General features: G+C 42.1%; 1 protein-coding gene across 1 annotated transcript in view; it reads left to right on the plus strand.

Moving 5' to 3' along the window:
- The first annotated feature begins 417 nt into the window (after nt 1-417).
- The window catches only part of LOC112573762, a 37,036-nt gene continuing 24,039 nt past the window's right edge, over nt 418-13,414 (plus strand). The window contains exon 1 of the mRNA XM_025254352.1: nt 418-1,250. Within this exon, the coding sequence (XP_025110137.1) occupies nt 1,187-1,250 (64 nt within the window). The 5' untranslated portion in view covers nt 418-1,186. The remainder of the gene's footprint in view (nt 1,251-13,414) is intronic.

The raw sequence follows: 13,414 nt of genomic DNA on the forward strand, positions 1-13,414 counted from the left end.
TAGTGAATTTCCATAAGATTATAATCCTTGAAAAATACAACATTCGCTAATATACCGCACATTCTCCAAATCTGTTTTATGTTAAAACAAACAAATTAAGTATTTATTCGTTATTTACTATTTTTTTTCTTTTATTTTTATCTTTTGCTCGTCTTGGAGCATCATTCTGAGTTTTTCAAAAGTGAAGCCCAAGGAATGCGATAATTATTACATCAACTTCCGATGCAACAACTGAAATGATAACATTGTTAAATTTGTATTTGTAAAGAATCAAAGGATGTGAATTCTTACATTCAGTCGGGAGGCTAGTAAATTTTTAAAAATCTTGTGCTACTGATCTTTTATATATCTATAAAATTCCAGAACTGCACAGGCGCAAACGACAGCAGTGAATTTCCGATTCAGCGTTTGTATCGGCGCTAGCACTGGCTGACAGACGAGATAATGTATGCACGATCATGTCTGGACTGCAGGAGGCGCGGGGCTGGCAGTGGTGGCGCTTGCCCAAGACTGTGTGATGCGTGCAGCGTGAGGTCGGGAGGCAGGCCGGAGCTGACTGAGGCTTTGCGTGGCAAGGCCGCATCGTGCTGCTGCTGCTGTACAGCACCGGGCATTCGTGCCACAAACAGCCTTTGTCGTGTGCCACACTGGCTGCCTAAACTTAGCGTTCACCTTGGGCTTGTCCCCCGATACTGACACCGATATTCGCCACCCTGGTGGGCAACAAAAGAACCGATGGCTGAATTACTTTCTGCAGGCAGCGTCTGATTTGACCTGTTTTCCTCTGCCGTTCACCATCGCGCGTGTGTGTGTGTGCAACCACAGCTCGTTTCTGCCTGTGCAGCTGCAACAACCCGACTAGCCTGTAGTAGTCTGAAGCTGCATCGTGCAGTGACGCTGGACGCCTTGCTACACTCGTAGACCAGACGTAGGCGAAAATGTCAAGCTAGTGGCTGGCGGTCGCTGATTCTTAGTCATCTGTATATTATAATTAACCCTGAAGTCAGATATCTTCCTCCCCCCCGTCCTCCTCTGTGTTGGTGGACATGGCAGTACAGAGATGGCCAACGAATCGAGGGATGATATCAGTACGGGTGACAGGTAGCTGAACTGTGCCTTCATGCAACCCTGCAGCGACAGTGCCGGGCCGCAAGACAGACGTGGTGTGTGTTGATGCCTACACATCATGGATATTGCAGATGGTTTGTGGATTATTACGTTTCTTCTTCATCTGGTTGCTGTTGTGACAGGTAAGAGATGATGATGATGATGATGTTCTACTTTTATCTGTAATGTGTCCTTGCTACACAAACATTTCGCACTAAACACTCAATCAATTCTTTCCACCTTCTGGAACTTGCCCCATTTCCTAATGACTTTTCTCATCTGAGTCAGTATCGTGCTGCATGAACTAGTGGAGAACATAGAATGATGTGTGCGATACGATAATAACGCGATATACACTATGTGGTAACTTCCTGGGTTAGTTTATGTTGGGGAGGAGGGGGCGTGTGGTGGAAGAGAATTTGTGGGTTCGTTTATATGTCTGTCTGCATAACACGCGGACCTCTCCCTGTCATGCATTCTACTGAATTATTAGTGACATAATGTTATTGTTCAACTCATTCAATAGCAGATAACAGTAACAGCACAGATTTTCAGTATTTCTAAACTGTAAGGCTCTCCTCACAATATTATTATGTCACATCGCATCATAGCTGGCAGGGAGAGCTCTGTTAGTCAATGAAAGTGTCAAATCGTTTTTAAAAATTGGGCTGTAACGTTCAAGATGCAGCTTACAGTGTGCAGCAACAATCTTAACGGCTATAGAATTATTTTTATCCCGAGTTAATTCTTGCACTGTCTGTATTATGATTCCATTATTATCATTACGAGGTCTCAAGAATTATATTGTAAAAACAGGAATTAGTCACATTAAAGAGCAGATCTGTACACTTTCGTACAAGAAATTAATACACATGCTGAAATTAATAAATATGGGATATTTTGTGATGATCAACACTTTTGTTAGCTTTAGGTTTCATGTTACTGGTACAAATTTTATACTGCCTGGAATTGAGCACCGAAATTTAGCGCTTGCGTTTGATGTAGGCAGCTTCTGTAGAACTGGGGAGCTTGACCTATCTGATCGAATTAAAAAAAAAATTTAAGACAGGGCTTAAACTGAAACTGTTAAAGACATAACGGTTCTCTTTGACAGCTCACATGTTAGATTTTTAAAAATGTATATAGTCGGTTAAGAATAATTCTGGACTGGGACTGGTTAACGATAATTATCACCTCGACTGTTTTCTTTCGATTGAATAGTGTGTGGGCATAGCAACTGGGCAAGTAACACAAGATATGTAAGGTTTTTCTACGTGAATTGACTAATTATGACCTGGAAACCCGCTGACAGATCGAGAAAAGAAATCAGACTTTTGCATGTATGTTTATTTATTAATCATTAAGGAGCTGAGGGATAAAACTGATGAATCAAGAGGCCAGTATATGCTAGCTTAGTTTTGTGTTACTAACAGCTGAGGTTTAGATGACTGCCTGTCGATAACCACCCAGCTAGCGATCGGCATCTAACGGCAAGCCCCTGGTAGCCATTTTGTTGGCGCTCTCACAGATTTCTGCTTTTGAAAAAACAGAAGTAATGTTTCTCATTTGTAGAGATAATAATATATCATTCACTGCGAAGTGTCTCATTATTAAGTGATTTTAAACGTAGTAGCCTCATTTTTTAGTACTTGCATGTCCAGGGATTCACAGCTCCAAGGTCTAAGCTGTTTCTACTTTGTGCGTTTGCGTGCTTGCTGGGGACGTTAAAGGAAACCGTTTTCTGACGGTTGATTCTATGTCTCTTTGTGCAAACAGACCATGCTGACGCTGATTGATGATACCATGTTTCGTGTAACCTAGGCAGACATTTATCAAGAACCGTCATTATTTAACTTGGCAACCCAGGTGCTAGGGTGTGCACAGTACGGTAGCTCGAGCAACAAGGAATATAGAACCACATGAAAAATTTCCATCCAGCCCTGGTGCTACCATTTGCCTTGGTCAGTATGACTGCTCTGCGGGGATGTGTAGTGTTCATCTCTTATTTTCCAAGTGGTACCAAGATTTCGGTTTGGTGAGACAAATACACATGTACATACGCACAATTACACGAAATGCATACATTTTACACAAAAAATCACACACACACACACAAACAGCCTGGATCAGTCGGTGCCCAGTTCCATTCCTCAGTTTATGGATTGCCTCAGAGAAGAAACTGGAGCGGAATCATCGTGTCCTCGTCTTCGGTGCTTTATGACGTTGACCTGAGGGCAGAAGCACAAAGAGTGGGTTGGCTGGGTGTGAAGGATCAGAATGGTCTTATGAGCCTTCTGTTTGAGGAGCTCACAGAACAGAGAAGCAACAGGCTGGAAATCAAAGTCTGCAGTCCTGGAGGCTGACTTGACAATATGTTCGAGATGGGTTTTTTCCCCCTGAGCCGCTACACTGTTGTACCAGACAAAGTTGAAGAAACAAAGGATGCTTTCAATGACAGAATGATCGAAACCGTTCCAAGAGCTCCTTATTTCATGCCGCTTTTCCTAAAATGTCTTAGAAAGTGTAGTCGTTGCTGGCGTTTGTTTACGATTGATAATGACTTCTCGTTCCAGCTCAGGTAATTTCAGATTGTTGTTTCAAGAAATTTGAATGAGGTGACTGATCAGTAATAACAAGGACGAGTCAATCGACAGTTAGACTTATCCACTTTTAACGAGATTAGCTTCCCATACAGTTTATGTGGGATAAGGGTGTTGAAAACACTAGAAAAGTCCATAAACAGTACACTAGCATATCTAAGTGGAGTGTCGACTCCATGGCCTGTAACTGACTAACGGAGGACCCTAATAACACATCAGGACCAAAGGTGGAAGTCATTTAACTGTGTAATTGTAGTTTTCTTTGGAACTGAGAGAATCACTGGTTACTTAAAATACCGAGGCACGAACATCTGCTGCAACAAGCTGTTAAAAATGGAAGTAAACATAGGTGCTAGTTGATCCACACATCAACCCAGGGTGGCCACTAAAAGCACGCTCCACACCAGAGGCATTCCGAGGATTTTGTCTAAGGACAAGGTTCCTCACCTCCTTCTTATGAATGGCAAATGGTGGCTAATGGAAGGAGTATCATCAAGCGGAGGATAGAATCCATCTATGGGGTTCTTCTCGTAGAATCTGCTGTAGAACATATTTAACTTATTAGCCAGGCCACATGTTTATATCTGTAAACCGTTCGTTATGGAATAATATGATTGTGAGAACATTCCCTACCACTTGGTTACGCTCGGTAGTAGCGGAATGAGATATATCCAAACAGCTGGTGTGGCACCTCTCACTTTAGAAGCCATTGCTGAATGCTCTCGGTTTTCGTAAGTCACACATACATCGCATATGCAATTTCTAAAGGACCCAGTAATCTCAGTTTGTAAACAGCGTGCCGAACACGTTGTGTAGATGTTATATTAAATGTGTTAATCAATGTCAGATTACCCCGCATTACATATTGTTTTATATTTGTATCAAGAGACTGTCCACAGGGATGAAAATCTGGATATCAAAGAATTTCTATAGACTGTATTATAAAAAAATTATTTATTTTTGTGTGCTTGCCCTTAGGGATAAGGCGCTATACAAGAGACCTTTATCATTATCATTATTATGGTTATAACATTAGATTGCATATTAAGTGTTTTAAATTGACACCTTCTGAGATAGGAGATGTTTGTTTCATGCTTTCCTCATTCGCTCGCATTTGTGTATTTGCAGGAACGCGCGTTCCTTTGTGTGCGAGTGAATGACTGCGTGCTCATGTGTGCTTGTGTGTTGGTGCTGGTGTCTGCGAGCACGGGCGGGCTCCTTGTAAGATGAATTGATTCTGAATTTCCAAGGCGACCATGGCTTATTAATCTGCTTGATTCCGTGTGCGAATTAAGTCACTTGCGCCGCAGGAAAGATCGACGCTGAGTCGCATTCATATTCCTGGGCTCGTCATCAGCCGAAATCGAAATGAGCATTGCAGCGTGGCCGAGCTGCTTCACTGAGCAGTGTTTAGCGGTAAACAAGTGGTAAAGTTGCCAGACTTCACACAGCGGTGTTTAGTGGTAAACAAGTGGTAAGTTGCCAGTCTTCACAGAGCGGTGTTTAGCGGTAAACAAGTGGTGAAGTTGCCAGACTTCACACAGCGGTGTTTAGTGGTAAACAACTGGTAAAGTTGCCAGTCTTCTCAGAGCGGTGGTAAACAAGGGGTGAAGTGGACAGTCTTCCTAGAGACCTAGACCACACCTTTTAGGAAAATGATGTCCCCTCTCCTTACCGACTGGTTGGGACAAGCTCTCTGGATTTCTTTGGATCTTGTCTTTTTACTGAGTTCTTTGATTTTGGAGTCCATCGTTTGACCTGTTGTGATCCTAGTTCGGTCCAGTTTCGTGTTTGTTGTGCGCGTCAACCTTGTGCAATGTTCCAAAACTGCTTGATGACTAGAGGTTCTACTCTTCTTCTCTCTGCAGGATTTCTTTTGCCTAATTTATTCCTTTATTTTAATGTCATAGACTTGTTGGATAATGGAGTTTTGCGCTCAGTCATTTGTTAATCAGATATCACTACAAGTTTTCCCCTTCCCACGCTTTATGCCCTTTTTCCCTGTCATCTTCGCTTCTTCATTTTCTCCCTATCCTTATTATTTGTTTTAAAGATCCATGACCTTGCTCATAATGCTGGGATATGGCGGTGTATAAATGAACTTTATTATTATATTATTCGCCTTTTCCCCTCCCAGCGACATCTTTTGTATTTTACAAGAGGAGTAAAAGGACAGGACTGTGTGGTGTGACGCTGAAAGGGAGTCGAGGGTGGTGGCGATGGTGTAGCATGAAGGGAGAATGACCTCATGTAGCTTGAAGAAAATAGTGCTAAAAGGCCATCAACAGACTGCGGTAGAGTAAGGCTGGGAAGACAGTTAGCATTAGCAGTTAGCGTTTGATTTCCTTTAAAACTACCATTTTTCATATTCCACTTTTCCCCCAAACTTTTCCCCATGATTCTATCTGTCACCCAGAAGAATATTAAAATGCTGACCTCCCTCATCCTGATATGTCGCAACACTGACACTCAAAGTAGGCAAGCAAAGTCACGAGACTGGATCATTTATGCCTGTAATTCTCACATTTGTCTGACATAAAACACGTTCTGCTTCTTACTCTTGGTCGATGTTATTTTATTTGTTTAATTTTTGTTTGGCAGCATAATTATGAATGTTGGTGTGATATTATTTGCCTTTAAATCACAGTGGATGTAAGCTTTGGCCGGTCATTGTGACGAATGTCTGGATCTTGCTAACCTTGTTTTTGCTGCTTTAAAGAGGTCGTGTCTTAACTAGAGCAGTAAGTTCAAGGCTAAATTTGAATTTGTGTTATTTTTGGTTGGCCGTTAATATAGAGGCATACTATTTGTGTATCACTAGTGCTACGGATACCCTTGCTTGGTAAAAGTCTCCGTAAATCGATGGTTGCTTTGTCGTTTTCTGGGCAATGACTATAAACGATAGTCCACTCACAACAAACGCAATATGTCGGAAAAACACGTATGAATATGCATCATGATATTGTGCTTACCCTGTCTCATTGCCCTTACATTTAGTGAAGAGAAAAAACTTTTACTACTTACTAACAGAAGTAGCTTGCCTTGCCCGGTAAGGTCAAGAAATGTCCTGGGATCGAATTTTCGTGCGAACACTTCCTACTATGATTTTATTGTAAATTTTGGATCTACTTCTATATCTGTAACTCTCAGAATGTGATTTATTGCCAAGAACTACTGCTCCTTGACCATCTCTCTTATAGGATACCCATGATATTCCAGATGACATCATGACGCCCCCTCTCCCCTCAGTGTAAGGAAGGTTACTGACAACTCCAGCTCGTGTCATTTAGCTTTTGTCCACTCACATATCAATGCATATACACTATTAATGGAACAATATAGAAACTACCAATTACCATCCATTTATGCACACTCACGCACAGAAATTCAACTTTAAAATAAAAGCAGCTTTACTCATAAACATGAACAAACTTTCTGCTCTATAGCCGTAAAGATGGCGCTCACCGCACTTGAGGACATGATCAAACATCATTTCGTTTGCAGTAGAATGAAGACAGACATGGATTCATTACAGTAAATAGATTTATTACAATAATAAGTACTTGATGTCAGTGGAATACTTGATTTCAGCGATTCACGTCGTTTTTAAAGACGAAGGTAGATTTACCTGAATTACAAATGATGCTCAGCTTCGAATAAACAAATGCATCGAACATGTTTGCTGTAAACATGATTCTAGAGAGTAAGTGTATTGTGTGGTATAGCAAGTTCTACATGAAATAGTTGTGTGATACATTTCTACGACGGCCGAAATCTTAGGTTCGATCTCTGCATTGTTTTGTTTTTTTAAACGGCGAATTTTTCCTTTTCGTAACTCAAGCAGTGTCCGAGTAAGTTCATCACACTTTTCACTGGAAAATAACGACAGTCTGCTTGAAGCACGAACTTGCATTACTGGACTGCTGGCAGACGATTTTTTCCAGTTAACTGCTAAAACGAGGCATTAGACGACAAAGCTTCCGGTTTAGTCACATTCTTTGTTTAGGCTCGCCGAGACTAACAGCGGATCACGAAAGCGGTGCAAAATATGTTTGGTGCTCGGTGCAAGAAACTATTCCTCAAATCTGAATGAACACCCCCCTCCTCTTGCGTTCTCGAAATACGCGCCTACACGTTATGTTGTGAAAACCCCAGCCAATGGGAGAAGGGAATAAATGTTAATTAAGCTGTCTGTGACGTCATGAATTTGACCGTTATCCCGTCCCTGGTATGTTTTGGTGTATATATATATATCTCAAGCAAGGAATAGTAGCATTCACCCTGATTTGGGGAAATAGTATCTTGCACTGAGCTTTACACAATCATCAATTAAATGTGTACTCCATAGTCTCCATGACAACAATACTCTCTAGGGATTGTGCGCAGCAGGTGCGTAGACTACTCAAGGGGAAAAAGAGTAAAGATGAATGATGATCTGAAGCTGATTGCTTTTATCGATTTTAATGGACTGGGCGGGTCTGGTCTTGGCACCCGAAGTTAGTCTCAGGAAGGACAACACATTGAGAGAGTCTCACAAGTCACAGGCTGATCGAGATTGTAAATATTCTTGCAAAGTTGAAGATTGTTCTGCTGACCTGTATATCACATACATCCAATAATCCAATGATGGTACAAAGCAGAATGAAAGGAAGCTGTCAGAAATATCTCCGTTTTATTCCTTCAGTTAAGAAAAAAAAAGAAAGTAGCGATATTTTCTTTGGGGTTATAGTGCGTAGTCATCACTCTTAATTTTTCTGTACACAACCGCTTTTCAAATATACAGTACTAAAAGGGTGATGGTTTGTTGGTATATTACTGCTTTCATATTCAAGTTCAAAATCGGACTTTCAGAGTGAGGTTGAGTGAACTTTTGAGAATGATTTCTTTTTTTTTTTTGTTTCCGTCTGTCGTATATTGACTAGCTTCCGCATGTTTGAGAATGCTCCTATTGTGGTTCGTGTACATCAGTCTGAACTAAAACACAAACTCCAAAAGTTTTGTATTTAAATTGTTGTAAGACATAATTATACATGAGTGCTGTATGGTCAGGTAATGACAACGCTTTTGGTAATAAGTGTGATATCTTTGCTTAACTGGTTTGAGAGACTGTCTTTTCATCTCGCCTAATGTGTTGTTTAATCGTTGGACTGTGTTTTGATGTGTGTTTCGGGTCGCGTCTGTCACTAGACATCTTGATGTGACGATCCCTCACATTTCAGTTTCCCTTTCTTTTGACCGGGAGACATCGATGTCGACGGGGATATGAAGGCTTCCTACTGGCCTTCGCTAATAGTGTGTGTGTGAGAGAGGGTGAGAGATAGGGATGTATTTTCCTGCCATGTAGTTGTTAAGTTGCTGATTATCGTCGGCGTGCATGTGATACTTCAAGCCAAAGTGGGGGACCACAGAGTCAAATGTAAGTAAACAAACTGAAGTGACGATCACCTTTTTGCAGTGTCATATGATAACGTTTGTTAATATTCTCCAATTTTCTCAATATATTCTCAGTATTTTCCTGATGTCACTAACCTTATTCTCTGGAGTCATTACCGTTAAATGTGCAGTGATGGCCCTGTACTGCCGGAACGCAGCGAGTCCTCGCGTTTCTCTTCACTCCACGTCTTTGTACCTCTTCCGCGATCTTGCTCAGCGCAATGAGTCGCCCTTTGGCCACTATATAAATTCTCACTTATTATTACTTATTCATTGTGAGGGTAAGTCTTAAAATACAAATGCAGACTGTGTCTTGATACCTAGTTTCGAAATGGTAGGGACTGAGTATCCAAAATGAAGGTACACGCGTACCTGACGATGGCAGTCATTTTAGAACCTTTGCTTCGGTCAAAAAGCGAAAAGAGAAGATTGACGACCTTATAGTGAGAAGATGAGAGTAGTTGAGAGGAAAATTAGTGATCAGCTTTAGCTTAGTTCTTTTCGCACATAAAAGACATAAATTGGCACATTAGGCATCCACTGATTAACTGCTTTTTTTTTTTGCTCTTCATATGCATATTTAGTTGTGTCGTTGCATGTCGGTTTGTGGTCCTTCATATCTTTCTCCTGCATGTTTTTTTTTGGTCGGCCACGTTTCCTCTTGTTCAACGAAGGGATTTTTGTTTAGGTGGTGCACATGTTTTTATTCTGCAAACATCCCCTATCTCCAACTTTTCTGGATTATGGTTACAATATTTTTGCAGCTGTCTCTAATGAGAATTTCGTTGTTGGTGATCATGCTTGACCAGAAGATCTTGAGAATACTCTTTAGACATTTGTTTCGGAAGGTCTAAAGCTTATGCCTGATTTTGTTGATATTGTTCAGCATTCATTTCCTTGAGTATGACCGAAAGGACATTGCTTCTGTAGATTCTTAATTCTGTATTCTTCCTTAGAACTTTGTACTTCAAGATTACTTTTATAATGGTAAAAGCTTTATTTACTCTGGTGCGTCTGTTCTTCGCATACGTTCTCGTATGTTTGTCTGTTGTTACTAATCTGCCAAGAGATGTAAATTCATGATGTCTGTATGTTCCGTTGACTTGGCATTCTCTCATTTATTTTGTGTTACCTATGTTTACTCCTATTTTTGATGCAGTTTCAGCTTGATTGTTGATCTTTTTATGTGCGTTGTTGTGTTGACTGGACAGTGTAGCAGTGTCATCAGTATAATATAAGTTTTCCGGTACTGACGTAAGTTCTAGCAGATTCCTCTTTTCTTTTTTATTGTTTGTTTTATAAGCCAGTAATTGCCCCGTATAAATAGGAATGGTGAGAGAAGTTATTCCTGTTTGACACTGAAGCATTGTGTCAGGCAGACGGCCTCAAGCAGTCAGAGAAATAAGGCTGGCGCCAGTGCAGGAGTGAATGTTGTCTGTCAGTGTCATGAGTGACCATGCTGTAACACCTGGCCGGCGGAGTTTATCAGTATGGCACTCTCGTGCACCCTGCCACCTGTCGAAGGTTCTATGGCAATCACTGGTCAGTTGGGGTGTGGTCTTGTTCGCGCTGGCTAGTCGATGATTGGTCAAACGATGCTAGTTGCACGTGTTTGTCAGGGAACAAGAACTTCTCAAGCTTTTCTCGAAACGACGCCGATGCTAAGGGGTCACTTTGTCGATACATCGTCACTTTTCTTCAACCCCTTCAAAACCAAGACTTGAGCCAGGGGAGCAAAGGTTTTTGAAGAAAGTCGGAGCGCTTGGGTTAGAGAACTTTAACGCAAGGAGCCAATCAGCAGCAACACAATGTTGGGACTGCCAACTGTCGTCCTGACACTGGCCATAAAATTGTCGAAAATTTTACTTTTTATCCATTTCGAGTTTATAGCATATTGTGAAAGTTCAATGTCTGTTCTATTCCCTCACCATGTGGTTTTTCATAGAACAATCTCGAAACTGCTAGTCTGACATCTTGGACGACATCTGACAACTGGAGCTTTGAAGACAAACTCAAGCTGAACCGTGACAAGACAAGCTTTGATTGTTGGCAATAGACAGCGCCTTTTCTTTGTATCTTCCTGTAGTCGCCGATTCCATGCAGTCCCACGTGAACGGATAGCCGAGTGGCGTCCGATACCTGTGTAGCACAGCTCACTTCCCCCAGTCAACCCCGCAGGTGGAAATGGGTATCTGACTTCAAAGAGGTTTGGGGAAGATAATGAAGCGATGAAGAAGAGATGGGCACGGCCCTCACATAAAGCTGGCCCTGAGAAAAGTGAGGCCTCTAACACCTCCCTCCCGAACGATCTGACAAAGGTCATGGGATGACTCTTACCACATCTTTCTGGTGGAAATTTGTTGTTGAGGTTGTTGGTTTTTTTTTGTGTTTTGTTTTTTTATATCTACGACACATCTCCCCTCTATAATGTACTGATGTCATCGTCTAATTCCTTTAAAGGGATTGTAAAGGCAAAATAAAACTGCTTAGAATCTCGTAAAGAGTATGAGCAGTTTGAATCTCGTTAATTTCGTGTCTGTTCATGTGGAAAAAGTTAAATGTTTTGTAGGATGTTGTGTTTACTAAGAGAAATTACACGGGCCTCTTTCTTAGACATCATGGGATTCCGCGTTTATCAACCAGCCACAGGCAGCAGACATTGCCCACCTCTGCTTGTTCTTGCGGCAGGAGTGGCTGGCCATCTCGCAAGTCACGACCAAGCGACCTAATGACATTTGTTCAGTCTGTGTGAGAAAGACTTGTTCAGTCTGTTGCATGTTTTCCTGGGTTTTAGTCGAAACGTGAATACTGGCCCTGGGGGAGCGGGCACGTGGGCAAGAATTAAATTCAATTCTTACTACCTCTGTTAACACAAAGTTGCAGGGGGACCATATACGTACAATACTCACACGTCGATCACACAGTTTACCACTCGGCTCAAGAGCCCCCATCCCTGCTGCTCCCCGAACACAAAACTTGACGTGTGTTGTAACATATAGAAAAAGATTTCATAAACATACAACATACAAATACATACAATAAGAAGATTCGTCAAGGGACTTCCACAGTTCCAGTGCTGTTACCTAAATCGACCTCTCACTCTCACATGCGCATCAACTTAGTTTCGATGTTAAAGCTGTTCTTGTATTTGTTGGCTCACGATAATGGTTTGGTGGAGACCAATACTTCAGCCGACAGTCACGACACTCTGATGACTTTCTCTCGAAAGTGTTGCTCCGCCTGTCCGCCGTCCTTCCCGCCCGATCTGCCAACCACGTCAGAGAGCGACGACTGGTCTCCCAGCAACACAGGAGTCGATCCTGTCCCAGTCCAGGGACACACGCGTGGTGTCTATGACGACTGCAGTGCCACGTACGGCCGTGAAATATGGGATTTAAGTGAAATAGCCATAGGTAGATAATCGATTTGCTATGTGACTTTGCACAAGGAACATGTCTTAACAATGACCACCACTTTCTCAACACACAACAACCAGTCACACACGTGCAGTCAGCTCTACACGAACTTCTATACATATAATGATTTATATACAGACTCACACACGTGGAACCACACAAACATGTATACATACACAGGTACCCCTCAGGGATGTGTGCTTTCCCCCATCCTATTCTCTGGATACACAAATGAGATCACTATTAACAGTGCTATTCTCAAACTTGCTAAGTATGTTGATGACTTGGCTCTTGTGGCCTGCCTCAAAAACAAGCAGTCCCTGTCACAGTACCTGGCCTGCGTAGGGGAACTGGAGGACTGGTTTGACTGCAGTATTCCGGATCTGAATGTTGAGAAGACGGAGGAGATGGCCATGGGAGAGCACACGTTGGAAGAGAGGGCAGTACCCCTCTCTCCCAACCAATCCAAATTAAAGGACAGCAGGTACAGAAAGCTGCCAGTTTTAAGTACCTTGGTACATTGAAAGACGGAATGCTCTCTTTTAGCGATCATGTGAACCAATTGTACAGGCAGGCCCAGCAAAGACTGCACCTTTTGAGAAAACTTCACAACTTCAATGTCAGCTCTGGGGAGCTGGAGACTTTTTACAGGTCTCTTGTTGAGAGCATCCTGACATATAACATCGCCACCTGGTATGGTCACCTCCTCATCAAAGACAAGGCAAGACTGGCCAGAGTCATCCACCATGCAAATAAAATTACTGGTACACCACAACTGCCACTTTCTGACTTGTATCTTCATGCAGTCAGAAAGATGGCACATAGCATCACCTCAGACCAATCGCACCCTCTCCATCC

Source organism: Pomacea canaliculata, linkage group LG10 (genome assembly GCF_003073045.1).
Source record: "Pomacea canaliculata isolate SZHN2017 linkage group LG10, ASM307304v1, whole genome shotgun sequence".
NCBI classification, from domain to species: domain Eukaryota; kingdom Metazoa; phylum Mollusca; class Gastropoda; order Architaenioglossa; family Ampullariidae; genus Pomacea; species Pomacea canaliculata.